Here is a 19,043-nt window from a genome sequence, read left to right on the forward strand (position 1 = left end):
ACCCCACGCTAGCTACTGAGCATCCGGTTCTTAAATTTAAAGCGGCCTGGGTAGTAAGGATAGCAGATGATAGTCCAGGAATGGTGATAAAAGATCTTTGTTCTGCGTTGTTACGACATTCGGAACTCTTCCCTAAAATAAACAAAGCTCAGCAGGCAGCACAAAGGAGGCCCAGGAATGGAGCCGAAATATTCGCTGTAATTGCCCGTCCTCCAATGTTTCGAAATCCTGAGTCAAATTGATCGAATAAAAGATTTGTCGAATGCCGGGGCTCGAAAGGCGCTCGTAAAAAATAATCGATAATTGACCCACGAATATTGCAGCCCTTTTCATCCAAAGCGTGCCAGCCCGCGGCGACGAATCAAGATCTCTCGTCGGCAAACACGAGGTAATCGAGCCCCAAAATCTTTGTGCGCTCGAGATCGGACCTCGTAAACGTGGGTTGACACCTGAGACTAGCAGACGCCTCTCGGCACATGCGACAAAAATAGACGCGGCTCGCATACATCACGAATGAGACGGCTCAGGTAATCGAATAAACATCGTATCACCGTCGGGGAATATGCTTGAAATAGTTTCTATTATTTTGTTCCCGGGTCCAGCCTCGACGTCTGCTCCACCAGAATAGGATAGCCCTGACTAATTCCGGAACCAAAATATCTACTACTATTCTTCACATCCATCAGCTGTGTCTACCTTACAAACCCACTCACCTAACAAGAGGCAGCCTGCCAAGTTCTTACTATGTACCTTGGCTGTACATTACTAGGTAGTACCTACTGTATGAAGTCTTGTCTCGCTGCCGAGCCTTGGATACCACCTCACTCAACCTGCAGCAATCTACTACATGCAGCCCCCGCCAAATTGAAGTTTGCCGTTAATATTGTCACGCGACCTTAATTTCTCCTAATATTGCAGGCCTTATCAACGGCAATTTAGCCAATATTCATCTACCCATGGCCTGTGTCACAACCCCGTCCAGCTACTTTTAAGATTATGTGCATTCCCATCGTTGCTGCATGGTGAATCGCGCATTCCAGGAGCGCACACTCGTAATTTGGCGACTGAATATTGCCTCCCCATTTCCACATTTTGGTCTCGCCCGCACAGACATACAGGTGGCTGAAACTAGAAGGGCAAATCAGTCAAAGGCGGAACAGGTTTCAAAGGGCCCGGCTCCGAGTTCGGATCCACTTCGGCGCAGTCTCCAGTTTTAAACGATGGGAGATGCCGTTATCGATAAGAGATATGGCCGATAAGCGCTAGTTGAATCATTTGTCGCAATATCCCACCTGTGGTTAGCATTTTGGATTTTGGATTTTGGATTTTGTAATCAAACAAGAACATTCTTGCGCCTTGCGCCAACGTGGCATGCTCAGGTTGCTGAACAGAATCATGGCTTCAGAGGTCAAAATGGTTCCGATTCCTCGCCGCGGCGTCGATTACCGCGGCAAGGTCGTTCTTGCGCCGATGGTGCGCTCTGGAGAACTTCCCTCTCGGCTGCTCGCGCTCAAGTACGGCGCTGACCTTGTGTGGGGTGAGTAAAGAGGCAAGCCTTTTTGTGGCATTGATTTGTTTCTGACATGGTTATTCCAGGCCCGGAAACAGTCGATCGAGCAATGATTGGAACAACGAGGCGATATAACGAGGCGACACAAACAGTCGAGTGGTTCAGAGTGGCCTCCCACGGCCAGAAAGAACCGCCACCGGATGCAAAGGAAAATATCATCTACGCAACTCACCCCGAGAAGGAAAAGGGCAAGCTCATCTTTCAGATTGGAACCTCAGACCCGGATCGCGCACTGGAAGCCGCAAGGCTGGTCGCAGCGGATGTTGCCGGCATAGACGTCAACGCCGGATGCCCGAAACCCTTCAGCACAAGCGGAGGCATGGGTGCTGCCCTATTGCGAACTCCGGACAAGCTGGTTGCTATTCTGGAAAAATTAGTCCAGAACATCACTCCTGAATTCGAAATCGGCATCAGCGTCAAGATTCGCATTCTTGAGACGCCGGCCGAGACCGAAGCCCTTGTTAGAAGACTTGTCGCCACAGGTATTACAGGCCTCACGGTTCATTGCCGAACAACACCAATGCGACCCCGCGAGCGTGCCATCCGTGGCCAATTGCGCATGATTGCAGAGATTTGCCACGAGGCTGGCGTGGCTTGCTTGATGAATGGAGATGTGGAATCCAAGGATGAAGGACTAAAGCTAGCAGAGGAATTCGGCGCAGATGGTGCCATGATTGCCACATCCGCTGAAAAGAATCCCAGCTGCTTCAGGACCCAGGCTGATGGAGGCCTTGCCCCCTGGGAAGAAGTCGTCAAGGAATATGTCAAGACATGCATGGACGTCGAGAACCGATTCGGCAACACGAAATATCTCCTGGCCCAGATGGTCCCTGGAAAAGCCGGGCTCCACCAGCCCTTGACCCAGAGCAAGAGCTACTCAGATGTTTGCAGGATGCTGGGCCATGAAGAGTTTATGGAGCAAGCCCGAGAAGCGGACGTCAGGCGAGGACTCGACAAGCCACCCGTAAAGCAGTCGAAAAAGGGCAAATCAAATGCCGCTGCCCTGGCCGCCGGCAGACAGACGGGACAGGCAAGAGTTAAAACACAACAGAAAAAGGCGCTGTCAGAGCGAGGAGCCACAGCACAGTCAGAGCCTGAACCATTGCCAATTGCTTCTGTTGGATAAGAAGGGGAGAGGAAATATATTAGACAAAAGGAGGAAGATATAAAGGATGCATCACGGGCGGAGTTTGGGAGGGAGGCGGTTCTTGAAATTAACGCAGCATGAGGGATGCCCTGCGCGTGGCGACCACACCACCCATGATAGACACGAATTTACATAGTTGAGCCATTCGAAATATGAACCAGGTCTGAATAATAATTCTGAAATGCGTCTGTTTACTATCTCTCATGTATTTTATGCAGCCCACGGCCCCTCTTTTTTCTTTTCTGCCTCGTCTCGACCCATTTTTTGAAGCTCTCATATGAACAAAATGAGATGTAGAACAGGTATAAAAAAAAATATCTATGTGATGGTACAATCGCTTTTTAAAATTAACACATGTTTTCACCCCTCTCCTGCTTTATTTGCCCTGCGCAACCCAGTTCTCAACCGCCTCGCGGACGTTGGTGACCTTGTCGTCGACGTATTGTACACCCACCTCCCTGTGGACCTTTGCAAAGTGAATGCCCTTCTGGATGCCTTCGCGCAGCTTGATGTGGGATTCAGCCACGACGGGGAACTTTTGCTCGTACTTCCAGGCAAGGTCGGACACGTTGCGCATGGTGATGGGGAGCACCGTCCAACCGGCACCGACGCCGAGGGCAAAGGGCAGCGTGGCGCGCAGCACGACACTTCGGTTCCGGGTCAGGATGCTGCCGGCCATGGCGGCGACGAGGACGTAGATTGCGCCGGGCATGAGCTTCTCGCCGCTCTCTCGAGGGGGTGCCAGGGAGGCGATTGTGCGGGTGAAGGACTGCTCCAGGTCAAAGGCCGAGTCCATGGTCTGGTTGACCTTGTTCTCGGCGCAAACGGCAATGTCGTAGAGGAACAGGCGCGCACGTCCAATCTGGACGGCCAGTCGGTCTGTGGGAGTAGGGGCTCGGGACGCTGGCTCTTCGTCGGCATTGTCGTTGATGGGCTGGCTGGGGAGAATGGCCGGTGGTGAGGGCGCTACGGGCAGGGGCGAGAGGTGCTCGACTTCATCGTAGATTGGTTTCCTCTGTATTATTTTCGTATCGCATATTAGAAGCTTGTCGTCTTACAAAAGGAGACGCGAGGCCATGGGACAAACCTTGGGGCCCTCGGCGAAGACGACCGCCGGCGAAAAAGCAATTCCACCCAGGGCGGCAGCGGCCAACGGCGCAAAGGTGCGCTGAATCACGACTCAATTAGCTGACACGTACTGCCGAGCGACATGTTGGATGCATTGCCTACCCGCTGCAGGAGCACTCTTGCGGCCATGATGCAGGGCGAATTGGTGGTCGAGAGAAGTTCGATGATGTATTTTTGAAAACGCTCATGCGATCTTGCCCAGAATCCCGCACTATTCCGATGGGCGGCGCCTGAGAAATTCCGGCCCCGGCGGCTAAGTGGCAGAGATGTTGCCGAATTGGGGAGCTTCTGCTGGACGACGAGCCAATTGGACGCTGATCATTAACTCTCACCTTTTTTATGCTCTCTCTTGTCCTTTCTTTCTCAGACTCAGCTCTCCTTTTTTTGGGCAGCTTATACTGTATCAGTCCCTGCTTTGTGATTTGGCTGATTTCCCCATGCCATATTGTTGTGATGAATATTACCCAAGCGAAGCCGATAGAGTGCGCCCAATAGATTTAGTGACACTGTCTGTCTTCCCTAAATCAACCTGTATTAAAGATGGCTGTATTACCGTATACACATAGATGTCAAGTTTCCAAAATCAAAGTATCATCCATTACCCATATTTAAGAGAGTCTCCCAGCCTATCTATTACATCAAACACGGATTCGTTCGTCAGGACCCGGCTCTCCCCCACTGCATCACTACTTTCCATATCCAGACCCCCCCTAGTAGCTCCTGCTGAGTCGAATGATTCATAACATGAACGTTAGTAGGGGAATTATACGTAATCCACCCGTTATATATACCTAGCCGTTGGGTGTTTTGCTGCTGGGATAGCTTTGCAAATAGTCATCTGATTAGTGGGAAGTTAAATCAGACAGTTGTTCTTGCTCGGTCATTTCACATACTGTTTCACAGCTCGCATTTATAGCTCGTCTCTTTTTATTCTGTTCGAGGACTCTTTCTTTCTTCTTCAACACAGTCAGGGCATCTATTCTGGTGTGGCTTTAGCAAGATATTTGGCCAATTCTCATAGAGGAACTTATAGGTAAAGCGCCATGGCATTTGAGCATCGATGTATTGAGGCCGATGATGCCGGTTCTCAGATAAATCAAATACATAAGCAACCAATTTCCAAGGAAGCACTGTAATTAATCTACAGGAGACCCAAATCTATGGGGTGGGAACAGATGATGAAAGCATCCCCAATGACACGACAGACTGCGTCAGTCTGGTTACGAAGAACATGTACGGCAGAAGCCATCAGCCCAACTCAGTAGAAATGGTTCTCTTTGCTTACGAGAGCTTGATAACCTTGGTCAATATTGCTTACATCGTAGAGAGTGGAGGCCTGGGCAACAACTGAGCACGAGATCAGCGATCACTTCCGTGTAAGTGAACTGCCTCCGCGGAACAATGAGGGGTCTTGGCATGCGACAAATGGACCCCAGTAAGTCCATTTGGAATGAAAAAATACCGCTATTGACATGTTAACATGCCGTATAATTCTTAAACATGTCTATAAACTCAATCAGAATCCCTTTGTCCATTAGATCTGCTTCATCCTGAGCCAATCCAGGCTGGATGGCCGCACACATCGGCTTTCGGGATCGCGCAGGTACATCTTCAAGGTACCGCATGTCGCAACTCCGAACTTCGGTTCCCACCTTGATTTTTTCTGCCTCTTTATCACACTTTCGACTGCAATTGGGATCGCCCTTGCCTCGAATTCCGCGCATGATGCTATGAGGACGTTTAGTTCTTCGCATGCCACCAACCTCCGTCTTTATCCCCAACACTAGCAATGCTCAACTCCGGGGGCTCCCGCCTCCGGGTCTGCACCCGATGCTGTCGTCGCGTGATCAAGCCCAAGCCGCATATTCGATGGGAGTCGAGCGCCTCTGCTGCTGCTGCCTCTGCGACGCCGGTGACTGATTCTGCGAAACTGCCGGCCGATCACTTCACAAGCTCTCGACATGACGATGCGCTACTCCGCGAGCTGTTCGACGCCCCGTCCGGCCGGACGTTTGCCAACTTCAGCCTGAAGAAGAGCCAAGGGCTGTTCAAGAACCGCTACCTGACCAGCCCAGAAGGATTTCTCGTCTTCGCACAGAAGAACCTGCAGAGGGCAACGAGGATCGTCCACCGAGTGCTCGCCGCTTCGACAACCCGCGAGTACCAATCGCTGGTCCGGGACCTCGACCGGCTGAGCGATTTGCTCTGCCGTGTCCTCGACATGTCCGACTTTGTTCGCATGACGCACCCTGACGTGCGCTTTCAACAGGCCGCGGCAGATGCCTGGTCCATGGTGTACCAGTACATGAACCAGCTCAATACCATGACTGGGCTGAGCGACCAGCTGGGAGAGGCCATGTCCCGTCCCGAGGTTACCTCGACCTGGTCCGAGGAGGAGAAGACAGTGGCAGAGCTGCTCAAGCTCGACTTCATGAAGTCTGCCGTCAACTTGCCCAAGACGGCCCGTGACAGATTTGTTGAGCTATCCTCACGCATCAGCGACGTCGGTTCGGCGTTTGTCCAGGGCATGGAGCCGGAGCGGAAGGAGGTGACGCTGCCGTCGCATCGCTTCTACGGCTTATATCCCGGCCTCGCCGCAGCGCTCAAGGTTCGGTCCAACATTTCGGTCCCCACCACCGGCTCCGAGGCCGCAGCCGCCCTGCAGAGCGTGTATGACGAGGAGACTCGCAAGGAAATCTATCTCGCCCAGCGGAGGGCATCCGGGCGGACCATCAAGCTGCTGGAGACGATGCTCAAGCTGCGGGCAGAGCTGGCGAATCTCGCCGGCTTCCAGAGCCACGGACACATGGCGCTCAAGGACCGCATGATGGCCAAGTCGCCCGCTTCAGTGATGCAGTTTTTGCTTGCTCTGAGGGATCACAACGCTCCCATAATTCAGCAGGAGCTGAGCGAGTTGACGCAGAAGAAGCGGGAGCGGCTGGCCATGCAGGACGCCACTCTCCAAGCGTGGGACAGAGACTTTTACATGGAAAAGATTCGAGCCGAGATGCGGTCTCGGGTCCGCTTTGACGATCACTTGACGGCATACTTCTCCGTCGGTACCGTCATCCAGGGCCTGTCACGTCTCTTCGACCGTCTCTACGGCATCCGTCTCGTCCCGCGGGAGACGCTCCCGGGCGAAACTTGGCATCCCGACGTCAAGCGGCTCGACGTCGTGTCCGACAATGGCGGCCAAGTGGCCGTCCTGTACTGCGATCTCTTCTACAGGCCGCAAAAGTCACCCAACCCGGCCCACTTCACCGTTCGATGCTCCCGCGAGATCCTCCCTGACGAGATTGACGAAGTTGGCTCCGACCTCAACGGGCCCAACATGCCTGCTTTCGAATCCGCCGAGCAAGCCGCCAACGACGGCATGGAGACGTCGTCTTATGACGGCACCCTGAAGCAGCTGCCCACCATCGCCCTCGTCTGTGATTTCCCCAAGAACGACAACGCCAAGGAGCCCGCTTTCCTGTCCTTCTATTCCGTCGAGACGCTCTTCCACGAGATGGGCCACGCCATCCACTCCATCCTGGCTCGCACCTCGTTCCAAAACGTCTCGGGCACCCGCTGCGCAACCGACTTCGCCGAGCTCCCCTCCACCCTCATGGAGCACTTTGCTGCCGACCGCACCGTGCTCTCCCTCTTCGCCCGCCACTGGAAGACGGACCAGCCGCTGCCCTACGACCTCGTCGCCGAGCGCATCCGCGTCTCCAAGCGCTTCGAGGGCATCGACACCGAGCACCAGATCCTCCTCGCCATGGTCGACCAGGCCTACCACGCCCCCGACGCCGCCTCCCTGGGCTTCGACTCCACCGCCGCCTTCCACGACATCCACGCCCGCTTCGCCCACGGGCCCCGTGATCCCCCCGAGACTCGCTGGCAGGGCTTCTTCGGCCACCTGCACAGCTACGGCAGCACCTACTACAGCTACCTCTTCGACCGCGTCCTCGCCGAGCGTGTCTGGCGCGTCGTCTTCCGCGCCGGCGAGGACGGCGCCGCCATCGGCCGCGACAACGGCGAACGCCTCAAGGAGAATCTCCTCAAGTGGGGTGGCGGCCGTGACCCTTGGACGTGCCTTGCCGATACGCTGCAGGACGACCGCCTGGCTCCAGGAGACGAAAAATCCATGGCTCTCGTCGGCAGCTGGGGGCTCAGGGATGACTTACACCACGGTTAACGGAATGGCAGGCTTATCAGATGGTAAATTGAAACCAGAGACTCCAATGGGCATGGTCAGGTATGAATAACGAGGGCCAATGATTTATCTGGCGTTAAAAGGGAAGAGCATGACGTATATTCGCTTCAATTTGACATCAAGTCGGGAACGACATGTCAGTTAGACCACACCCCTTTCCCATAGAAACATCACCATAGAATTGTTTGTGCTATTAAAATCAAAATACTTTATTTTTCTCAACAAAAACTGTCGAGCCATATCCTTCTATCTATGGTCTCGCGTGCAACCCTTGGCTGAGGCCTCATTTTGTCCCAGTCCTTGCCCATCCCAAAATCACAACCCTATCAGCGCCACACAAAGCACAATGCTATAGACAAAACTCCAGACGAATTCAACATCGAACGAATGGGGTATAATATACAAAAGTAATACAGCGCTAGCAGTTGCAAGAATTCATCAAATGCAATTGGTTTTTTGTCTTTTTTTTTCTTGTTTCTCCTTTCATCGCGATCCAGCTTCACCGCGGTATCTAGATGGTCTGCGATAATGCTTGCTGAGATGCCGGGATGCCACCCATCATTGTGAGCTTAGAAAGCGACAATGCTGCGTTAGGTGTGCTGAATGGTAAATCTGCATTTTGACCTTCGTCGCTCAGCGTGGCAAATGATTCAGGGTACTCCTCTTTGTCGCCAGCTTCGGTACCAATGCCAGAATCTTCATTGTGATCTCTCTTATAACTCAGGCCACCATCCCTTGTTACCAAGCCTCCTCTGGTGTCCCCAAAATCCAAAACGGACGTCTTCCCAAGGGGGTGAGATGCAACGTCGTCTTTCGTTTGGGCTGCACGAGTGGTAGACAGGCCTTTGGAAAGGCGGCTAACCTGTCGGCTGAGTTCCATTACTTGCGCCTCTAATGCTATCCGAGCAGCGCGATCATTCTCCATTGTTGTTAGGAGTGCATTGTAAGTTTCGTGATCCATGAGGAATGATCCTGTAGGCAGGGATTTGGAAAGCATATTGGAACCTGTAGGGAGGCTGGACGCAAGCGCTGGTCGCTCCGGGGTAGCAAACATGGGCTGCTTTGTTGCTTGTTGGCTTGTTGATCGAGCATAGATCGGAATCTCGCCAAACGAGAGTCTAGAGGTCCCAGAAAACTGAGCAGAGGAATGAGAAGATGGACGAACCGCCGTTGCGAAGGTAGACGACCATACAGGTGCAGGTGGCGCCAATTTTTCTGAGGCATCGTCTGGCAACCCAGAAAATGGAGACGCTTGACGGGCATGCGTCAGAAGCCCCTCCACCAGGCTTAAACGATTTTCAACTTGGCCAATCCGCGTCTCAAGACCGACGGCGTCTGTGATTTTCATGCTCGTGCCGGCAAACTCTGTCATGTACGGGATGTTACTAAAGGTAAAGGGCTTTACCGGTGAGTCGATTTCATCCGGCATCTCTGCCTCGTCATCTGCCTTGGACTCATCGTCTGATTTGTCGCTGATGAAGGTGGCCCGATCCTCGCCATCTGGAGCCGTTGATGATAGAGGGGACGTGGGATCTTGGTCGTAGCTTTCTCGCCATCCACGAGGGATCTCGTCGCTGCGGCGCCGTGTGATGCTAGGGGCGGGGGTAGAGTCGACTAAAGGAATAAATGACAGGCTCCTGGACCGGCGTTTAAGGCCTGTAGTAATGGCACGGCCAATCTCTTCCGGGTCATGGCTGTCATCAACCAGCCTGCTTCCCCAATCCTGAGTGCTGGCAGGACGTGGAGTCAATCCCGTCGGCTTCACCCAGCGTGCACTGGCCGGGTGAGCATCACTACCGGTTCCGGTGCGCCTTCTGTGGTGGCCACTGTACTCTGTGTTGACTGGGCTGCGCGCACTCCGGATGGCCAGCACATCCTCGGGACCAACGGAATGGGACCGTAACGCCCGATCATATTCAGAAATGGGAATGGATTCAGACACTTGCGGAGGTGGGCTCTGAACAGGGGCAGGATTGTTGGCGAGATCCTGTTTGCTTGCATCAATATACTGCTTCCAGCGAGTTGTTTGCGACTCTCCCAGCGAAGTGAGGGATGCACTTACACTGTAATGCTGGTTTTGTCCATCCTCCTCTGAGCCTGCAGAAGCCAGGCCCGTCTTGGGCCGGGGCCCCTTTTTGCGGCCGAATATTTTGCTAAGTGCCGTTCGGAGAACTGACCGAGATCGCTCAGGTGTGAAAGAGATGCGGCGGCGAGCGTACTCCGCTGACGGTCGTGAGATGTCCATGGAGGGGTTGGCGAGGTTAACGTGCTGAGGTATGTGCCCAGAAAAGCCAACTTCTTGTGGTCTCATGGCCAGCTCCTTGTCCAGTGAATCTGGTATGGGAATAGGGCTTGAGATTTGGGCCCGAATTATCCTAGAACTGGTCTGAGAGCGAACTTTGGGGTTGTTGTTGTTGATGGCTGCAGCGCTTGATGACCGGGGCATGCCTTGCGGAGAAAGCGGTGTTGAAGATGTTCGGGGCATCTTTATTTGCAATGATGTTGAGAAAATAACACGAAATGAAGAAAGAGTAAAGGAAAAAGGAAAATAAATAGATGGTAGTTTTTAAAAAGGAGAAGAGATAAGGTTGAATGAGTGTCGAGAATTGTTTGGGAGAGAAAGTACGGATGACGACGGTGAGAGGCTTCAACGGCGGCAGGAAACCGTGGGTCCCGAGAGTTGGTTTTTTTTTTTTTTTTAATTTCTTTGTCGTCGTTTGCTCAGGCAGGAGCCCTCGGGCCAGATGATGGAAGCTTCGGATTCCCCGTCTTCTGTTAATGTCAGGTTTGGCGCCAGTGAGGCTGGCTGACCATGTCGGTTCGAGCAGAGGCCGTTCTCAGTCCTCGGTTCTTGGTTCGTCTACCAGGCTACAGCGTTGCGATGAGAATAAATTGGTCCAGGCGTTTGTCGAAGCGCCCTGTGTGGTAACCGCGGGGCAGAACGAAACAGCAGTGGCAAGAGATCAAAAGGAAATATCACAATTAAAACGAGGGACACGAAATAACGTCAGTGCGATCTGGCCAACGGCGCCATGGCCCAGTCGCTATAAGAAAGTTGTAAAAGTTGAAGTGCCACAAAGGTGTATGGAGCAGCAATGAGATCGATTGCTCGCGGCCACGGCCGGGGCGAATTCCTTTGTGTAATAGGCCTTGGGAAGACGGAGGATGAAACACGATGGCGCCCTGGCCGTATTTTAACGGAGCCCCCAGATGGCCCCGAGCTGCAGCCAAGCTAGCGAGGGATTGGGATCGAAGCAGGCCGAGGCGCATAGCTTGAAACGCCCAGGAAGGGCAGGTCAGAAACGCGCTATCCGTGGTCAAAGAGCCACCCAAGATATGAAGCGTATGGAGTACGGAGCACCGGTATCAGGACGGCCGCTTTGGTTCCCTCTACGGAGGACTGGGGTAGCAATTCCGTACCAGGGCCCGTCCAAGTACGCACATGGCATCTTGGGTACACTTGGTACCAGCAGCCGTAAAATCTGTAATGCAATACGGCGATGCTGGGACGCTGCGCTACCGTGCTTGTACGTACTTTACGGAGTATGGAGTACGGAGCACAAGCACAAAGCAGTCGCGTGCGTGGGAATATGGCCCTCACCGGATCCAAGGATGATGCAGCAGCGATAGCCAGGCCCCCCCCCCCCCCCCCCCCCTCTGCCGTGGATTGGATTGGAGTGCGCTTCAACGGAACGGCCGAGAAGCGGCACACGAGCGTACATGTGCAGATGCAGCAGGCGAATCAATGGTCGGCGAGCAGTGCCTCTTCATGGCCGAGACTAGCAGACTGCATATGCATATCCGATGACGACTGGTGACTCTATTTCGACTGGCTGGCTAGTCGTGGCCGCAGCAGCTCGAAACGACTCATGATTCCCCGGTGCGTGCATTTTGCCCAGCAGGGCTCTCCGCCAAGAGATGCCGGCCACGTTTCTCGCAGGGGAGGGTCCATGGGGCCTCGAGATTGGACCGCACTCCGACGACAAAGAAAGGGGCTTCGCGGCGGGTGCAGATTCGGTGCGCTGTCGCGGAGCCTGGAGCGGCAGCATGGCGATTTGCACAAGCACTGGTCGGTGCCAAAGTCGGCGGCTGGACAAGGCCTCCTTGCTTTACAGGTACAAGAACTCGTACACGTACGAATGCTTGTAAGCGACCAGACACGAACGACGCCGGGATTCCAATAGCGCTTGCGGTAGCAAACGAGCTGTTCCAGCAGTTACTCGTAGTCGCTCAGTAGCTGCAAGGACTAGTAGGCGGCTGAAGCCGACGGGACTGCATCATTGACAGCCTATTGAGACCAGCAGAGCTAAAGCTGCCACTAGTGGAGGTGTTGCGTGCGTTGTGGCTTGCCAGCGGGATCAGCAAAAGATGACAAGATACAAGTAAGTACTCGGAATGCAGGGAGAGGCTGGGAGGAAATGAAGATGAGAGACGATGATCTGCGGAAGCTTCGATGTCGGTGGTGAATCAGTTAGGTGGTATTATTCTGCCGATGCTTAGGTACTAACCCAGGTAGGTACCTACCTGTAACTACAAGGTGCTGCTAATACTGCAATAATGCCCTTCACCACAGAAGGCGCAAACAATCACCGAGCTAGATAGAGCTGTTCTTGCCAAAGATGACAAAAGTGCCTTGCTTCACCTTGCGGGATTACAAATCTGCTCGTACTCACCTCCAGGTACCCAAGGCAGCAAAAGATACAACTTGCAAGTATTTCCGGATGCCCTCAAACTCCATTCCAAACTCCGCCACTGCTCAATTTCATCGCCTCTGCCTATCATTACCACCAGCTGCTAATACGAGTTGAGCGCTATTTACGGTACCTGCAAGTACTCGGCCCGGCCAGCCAGCGGCCCACGGACTAAAATACAGTTCAGGTACCAGCGGACAGCGGGACAACACCAGCGTGTAAGCAAATCGACTCACAAATTGCCGCCAGGGTGATGTGACAACTGACCAAATGAGCCGCGCTACCGTGCCAGATTGCATGCCTGCTTCGTGTCCACCAGCTGCCAACGGACGTCTATCCCTTCTTCGAGGCTCTGCTCCGAGCGGTTGATGCCCGAGGCGCCGGCCGTTTTGTGCTTGAATTCGCGCGAGAGGTCCATCACAGCAAAAACCTCCCCGGGGACCAAGCAAAACGAGGCCCCTTGTCAGACCACAAATCTCCAGGTGGGTTTGGCTCTGCCTTTTTGGCGTTTCCAGAAACCCAACTCAGCAAAGTGCTTGGCAGCCGCATAATGGCCCCCAATGTCTCTTTTGTTAGCCCGTTTCATTTCTCTGTTTTCCCATTGCTTCTTCCTTTTCCTTCTTGTTTCCTTGATCATGCGGACACCCGAGCCGGGGCCGCTATCCGACTTAGCACTATGCAAAGCATAAAGTAGCAGCCAGCCCTGTTGCACTGGTCGCGCTGCCCAATCGTTTCAGGCCATTCTGGAGATCTGGACCAGGGGGCGGTTGAAGCGTGTGGTTCATGCGCAGATCCGCGTGCTCTTGGAGCCTCTTTTCTAGAAAGAATGCAAGGGAGGGCTGTGGCTCATCTCCCCTACCACGCGGCGGCCATGCTCTTACTAGATGCTAGCTTGAGATTGCGGCGTGAATCTTTTGTTCGTCCAATTGTTCACAAATGTGGACATAGCTGGCGTTGCTTATATTGCCAACCTCGCTCTGTTGAGGTTGACAGGCGGACAGGGCCCAGGTTCCCTTGCTGAGAGGACACTTCTGCTAACCGACACGATATGTCACCGGCTTTGGAACGATTGGCACGATTCTCGAGAAAATACCGGCTTAAGCTAGAAGCTGTCGGGCATCATTTACCGAAACCCTGTTCGCAGTCATTTCGGATACCAGCAAGTCATAGAACCCGCGCCTAGCACGAGAGCCACCCGAATCTTGCTTGGAATGATCGATTATTCCCAGATCCCACCTCATACCCACGACTGCGGTAGGAAGCATGCGCACGCACGCACGGTTACACGCAGGCCGGATGTTCGGATGAAAAAGCTGCTTGGGTCTTCTCCATCCAAGATTTTGACAGCAAACAGGCCCAGTGTCCGTCGGAAGCAGGAAAACACCGCCCGCCGTCGTATTGCAAACAAATGAGCCACGTGAAATTAACTCTAATCTTAATCCAGCGTACGAGTTATCTACACGTAACCGCCGCGCCGGTTGTCCAATGTCACCTTGGTTATCTAATCTCCTTTTTTGACATGACCTTGAATGTACTACTCAGCAGCACGTCATGTCAGTAGAGAGCTATCGAGTGCCGAATTATGATGCTGCGGCTGTAGAGAGCATCATTTCCGAGCCATCAACGGCTTATCCCTTTTCGTATTCTTTCCAGTGGGATGGGTATAATCTAATTCTTCATTCACTCTCGGTTAACCTCTGCAACATCAGGATACCTCAGATCGGCATTCTCTTCCAGAAATTCCATCCACTTTTTCAAAAACTTGCTCCCCCTGAAAAAAAGCAAAGTCAGCATCTTTCTCGTAGAGCAGTAAAACCCAGTCGAACGCACCTCTTGACCGTCTCGGAGTCTCCAATGACGGTTAATGACCGCTTGGGGCGTGTCATGGCAACTGTAATTGGGGTCATTAGCATGTGAATTCTCGCTTTCCCCTTTGCTTATCCATCTCTTTGCTCGCAATAACTAAATATAGGAAAAGAAAAAGAAAAGAAACATCATGCTTAAGCAAGACTTACCGTTAAGTCGTCGCTTCTCTCCCAGGAAGCCCACCTCGCCGTCAGGGTTGCTTCGCACAAGGCTCACAATCACAGCCTCCTTCTCACGCCCCTGAAAGCCATCCACACTCCCAAGTTCTATGCCCGGAAACTTTTCCTTCAACGAGGCAAGCGCAGCTAGCTGATCTCGCCAGTCAGCATTATTCCAACACGTATCCATCTTCATCTTGTAGCTCGTATAGGGGATCAAGCTCCCAAGAAACGTACCTGTGCATTGTAAGGAGTGACGACGGCGATGTCCTCGGGTCGAACGCCGGCTTCGACCAGCTGCTTCACATGCAGGCGAACCAGCGCCGCTTCCATCTCGTTACTCTTACTCTCGCCGTGGAGGCTCCCCTTTTTGGGGTTCTCTTTATCGTCATCTTCGTTGCGCTCCGGGAAATCGCCCCCCTGGGTATCGATGAAGATGACCGGCTCTGTCGTGTCTTCGTTATTCTCAACGTCATACTCCAAGTCTTTGAGCAGTCGTGCTTTTACCGCATCGGCCGCTATAAGTTCCGAGTCATACAGCTCATCGGACGGGAAGCGCATAATCTTCTCATGCATTCTATATTGCGTTGTAAGCATGCGCTTAATAGACGGCCCATGAAGAGCCAGAAGTCGGTCAAAGAGAGTTGTCTCAAGAGTCATGCCCCTGATGACAGGCGCCGCATTCTCATCGCCGCCTTTACTCTTTACCTTGACCTTTGAATTGAGAGACTTGATCGTCGGTGGCAGCTGCAAATGGTCTCCAGCACAGACGGCCTTCTTCGCCGACAGCAACGGAACCCAACATTGTGCCTCCAGGGCCTGACTGGCCTCGTCAATGATGACCACGTCAAACTGCTCGTTCCTCAGCTGGAAACCTCCTGCTCCATGAAGCGTTGCGAGGACAACCTTGCTGCCGCCAACAAGATTGCTAACACACCTCCTCTCTCTCTCCCGGTACTCCTTGCGTAGCTCCTTTAAGTCAGTGTAGATAGCTTTCCGCTCCTTGCCGCTCTTGGTCTTCTTGATTGATGCCTGCTTTGCATCCATCTCAGCACGGACATCCTTGACTATTGCCCCAGCCTCAGAGGTTTGCGTGAGAACATCCAGAGAATGGTTAAGAACGGATGGCAGGAGCCTAGCAGGATGACCCAAACGGAGGATGGGTATCTTGTGTGGAGAGAGTCGTTCTACAATGTTGTCAACAGAAATGTTGGACGGACCGCAGACTAATATTCTCTGATCACGCTTGATCATTTGCAGAATCAGCTCTATCAGCGTGTGAGTCTTGCCTGTCTAAGCTCGATCAGCATCGTCAAAGCACCTCGTAAAGAAAAAAAGCAGCCAGCCGTAGCTTACCCCAGGAGGTCCATGAATGAGAGCCACTTCCCGAGAGGCCAAGGCAAACCGGATGGCATCCTTTTGTGAATCGTTCAATGTCAGGTCTATCCATTCGATATTTCCAACTTCGTCACTTGCCGTCAAATCTTGCGGCACTGGCGAAGGACTCGAAAGCCCAAACAGCACTCTGATAAAGCTCGAGTACTCTGCCTCTCCCATCTTCTGTAGCTTCTCCATCGTCTGGTTCATGCTGGTAGCTGTCAGCTCAACATTCTCGGCTTTCGTTTAGTCTCGTTCTCATTACCGTCGATATGTAACCTCATCCGCCAGCTTCACCATCCAGACTCGTCCCGCAAATACAACCTCATCTTTGCCTTCATCCAGTGCAACATTCACAGCCGCCCTCTGCACTTTCGTCACCACGCCTCTGGCACCCTTCCTCTCAAGCTCCTTAACCTCCCTCTTCTTTGCGCTTCCCGCGGGCTGCTCTGCAACCAGGACAATGTCCCCCGTCCGGATGCCATGTTCGGGCAATTCTCCCGTGCTTGACGTTGCGCTATTAGGACTCAGTTCCAGTACCGTCTTGCCTCCCAATCCTGTCCTCTGTGAAGAGATGGTCAGATTCGTTATGGCCAGGCCAGCTCGCTGTAGACCCGTGGGGCTGTGATTAGAGACGAGAGAGCTTGTTTCCTGGATCTCACTCTGCAGCTCTTGATCCAGAAGCGCAAGTTGAGTCGACGCAAAAGAGGGAACGTCTATTGGTTCCTTGGGCGACATCGCGAAATGTTGTAGTGAGCGGCCGTTGGGAGAGAGACAGCTCCAAATGTTAAGTGTATGAGCTCTGGTTGGTGACAAAGCTTAAAAACCCCACCAAAGCAATGACCTACCACAGCTCACCGATTCTGATCGATAAGCCGACCAGTACAATGTCACGATTTTACTCGAAAGTGCACAAACTTCGATACGAATCAATGGGTACGATGTCAATATTCTGTAGACGGCTAGTTGCCTTGATTTTCTCTTCCGAATTCAATTAGTTATCAGTCAAGAGATTTCCTCTATCCATTGCAAATGTGCACCTGATGCAGGCTTGATCCAAACATCTACCCTGCAAAGACCAAAACACCAAAATCCATTATCACATGCTTTATCCCATGCTATCCTTAAATCACAAGTACCAAGCCCGTGAGCCATTCTTTATCCCAAAAAAAGGGGGGGCAAAGGAAAATCAAAAATTAAAAGCCGGCGATTCCTTAGTTGCTCAGCGCCTCTATGAAGGGCGTATGACAATCACCACCACCAAGGACAAAATCATGAGCGCCAATGCCACCAATGACATGATGATGATGGTCCCTCGGCTTGCCGGGAACTTGCCCTGAAGGATCCATTCCTGGGCATGGAAATACCGTCTGCAGCCAAGAAGCAGAGTCACAATGCTAATGGCGAGGAATGTCGCACCCAATGGGCGTCCCATCTTTTGTAGTCTTGTGTGGTCGAAGTCGGAGGCAGAGGCGTTGTCGGTGTTGAGGCGGAATAGCTGCGTCACGGCGACGCCAATCGATGCGAAGGCGAGAGAGGTTCTAAGCCATGCTAGAAACGTGCGTTCTAGATAAAGAAAAAAAGAAAGAAAATCAAATGGTCAGCTAATTGGTTCCCCCCCGAGACATGCAGCTCAGCTGCACGCCGTATTGTGACACTGTGAGGAATGCGACATACCGAGAGCCAGGTGATCTCTAGCCACGCTTCCCTTGTTTTCCAACTGAAGCGACTGAAACTTGCGAAAGGTCTCCTTCGTCCATGTCGACTTTGTTTTTGTTGGTGTTCTTGTATCCTCCGAGCCGGAGACTCCGTTTCGCTGCCGCAGAGAGTTCTGGCCCTTGGCATGGTTCTCGGGCTTCTTCGCCGTATCGCTATATGAAACTTTTCTCGGACGGGTTGCTTCGCTATCCTCGCTCGCCGGTACGGTCTGGTAGCCTTGCGGAGTCCCTCTTGGACTCACTCCGGAGGCTCCATAGTTGGGGGAGGGATTGCGGGAAGAGCCTTTCTGAAGAAGACTCAAGGAGGCGGGATCCATCGTTTCTGCTCGCTGTAGAGCTGTCTGCATTGTCGTCACGATTGCTGTTAGCGACATGTTCTTATTCTGTGTATCAACGACAGCGGAAGAATAGGCGGTATTGCTGTAGCGAGTAGCGCAATCCTTATCAGACGCCTCAAACTCGGTAACAGGCGGTGATGGAGGTGGAGGAGATGATGGACCACGAAGATGGGGAAACACGCACAAAGGCGCCCGCCTTTAAGCAAAGGGTTCAACCAAAAAGAGGGTGGCCTCGTCTCACCTCGAGAATGTCATTAATCCGCTCGTCTGTCGACTGACGGCGACGCAGGTCAGCCCTTGACAGTGTCTTCTTGGGCAATGCCACCGCAGAGGCAGATGCGTCAAGCTCGTTGGCCTGAGGGCGAGAAGCCATGGTCACGACCTCGACTAGGGTGCAGTCTCACTTGACTCGGCAGTACTCCTTGGAACTGAGTGCCACAGCACATGAGCACAAGCACTTGTGGGGGCGCAGAGCGGCGCATTTAAACTAAGGTTTGGTTGCGTGATTGTAGTTCAGAGTGGCGGCACAGCCAGATGGTGGCGAGGATGGAAGCATTGCGCCCGAGCCCAGAGACAAGAAGAGGAGCAGAAAAAGGAATTAAAAGAAGGTAAATTGGCTTCTGCGCGGTATAGATAAGGTAAAGTAGTTCATGTACTTGCAAGGCGTGGTTCGTCCACAGCAGTCGTGAGTGGCCACTTGGTCTCCGTCAGCTAAAAAGAAGAGCGAGATCCGCAGCGCCGCCCGCGATCGCAGCCGTTGCGTCATTGTGCACGAGCCTTGATCTCGATATATTGAATATTGATTGAATGGCATCCCTTTGACTTCATCTCCGGCTTCAGCCTTGCACGTCT

The 19,043-nt window shown here is 52.9% G+C and overlaps 6 protein-coding genes across 6 annotated transcripts; 2 read left to right on the forward strand and 4 right to left on the reverse strand.

Annotated features, from left to right (window-relative positions):
• Positions 1-1,395: 1,395 nt before the first annotated feature.
• TRIVIDRAFT_39034 (uncharacterized protein) lies at positions 1,396-2,696 on the forward strand (the record flags this gene model as incomplete). The annotated part of the gene is made up of 2 exons (XM_014094134.1): positions 1,396-1,537; positions 1,597-2,696. The coding sequence occupies 2 exons, from the start codon at positions 1,396-1,398 to the stop codon at positions 2,694-2,696; spliced, it is 1,242 nt and encodes a 413-aa protein (XP_013949609.1).
• A 397-nt stretch (positions 2,697-3,093) lies between these two features.
• Positions 3,094-3,858, reverse strand: TRIVIDRAFT_38765 (uncharacterized protein; the record flags this gene model as incomplete). The annotated part of the gene is made up of 2 exons (XM_014094135.1): positions 3,094-3,732; positions 3,805-3,858. Coding segments are annotated over 2 exons (693 nt in total), but the record flags the coding sequence as incomplete, so codon positions are not given.
• A 1,388-nt stretch (positions 3,859-5,246) lies between these two features.
• Positions 5,247-8,025, forward strand: TRIVIDRAFT_211062 (uncharacterized protein; the record flags this gene model as incomplete). The annotated part of the gene is made up of 3 exons (XM_014094136.1): positions 5,247-5,280; positions 5,366-5,448; positions 5,590-8,025. 3 exons carry the CDS (start codon positions 5,247-5,249, stop codon positions 8,023-8,025), a joined length of 2,553 nt encoding a protein of 850 aa, XP_013949611.1.
• Positions 8,026-8,554: 529 nt separating this feature from the next.
• Positions 8,555-10,528, reverse strand: TRIVIDRAFT_64683 (uncharacterized protein; the record flags this gene model as incomplete). Its single annotated transcript, XM_014094137.1, has 2 exons — positions 8,555-10,030; positions 10,106-10,528. 2 exons carry the CDS (start codon positions 10,526-10,528, stop codon positions 8,555-8,557), a joined length of 1,899 nt encoding a protein of 632 aa, XP_013949612.1.
• A 3,637-nt stretch (positions 10,529-14,165) lies between these two features.
• On the reverse strand, positions 14,166-16,881 carry TRIVIDRAFT_184819 (uncharacterized protein; the record flags this gene model as incomplete). The annotated part of the gene is made up of 6 exons (XM_014094138.1): positions 14,166-14,505; positions 14,565-14,625; positions 14,750-14,909; positions 14,996-16,051; positions 16,115-16,346; positions 16,401-16,881. The coding sequence occupies 6 exons, from the start codon at positions 16,871-16,873 to the stop codon at positions 14,415-14,417; spliced, it is 2,073 nt and encodes a 690-aa protein (XP_013949613.1).
• A 485-nt stretch (positions 16,882-17,366) lies between these two features.
• On the reverse strand, positions 17,367-18,564 carry TRIVIDRAFT_232584 (uncharacterized protein; the record flags this gene model as incomplete). Its single annotated transcript, XM_014094139.1, has 3 exons — positions 17,367-17,701; positions 17,813-18,194; positions 18,433-18,564. The coding sequence occupies 3 exons, from the start codon at positions 18,562-18,564 to the stop codon at positions 17,367-17,369; spliced, it is 849 nt and encodes a 282-aa protein (XP_013949614.1).
• Positions 18,565-19,043: the final 479 nt, after the last annotated feature.

This window comes from Trichoderma virens (assembly GCF_000170995.1).
Source record: "Trichoderma virens Gv29-8 chromosome Unknown TRIVIscaffold_92, whole genome shotgun sequence".
Lineage (NCBI taxonomy): Eukaryota > Fungi > Ascomycota > Sordariomycetes > Hypocreales > Hypocreaceae > Trichoderma > Trichoderma virens.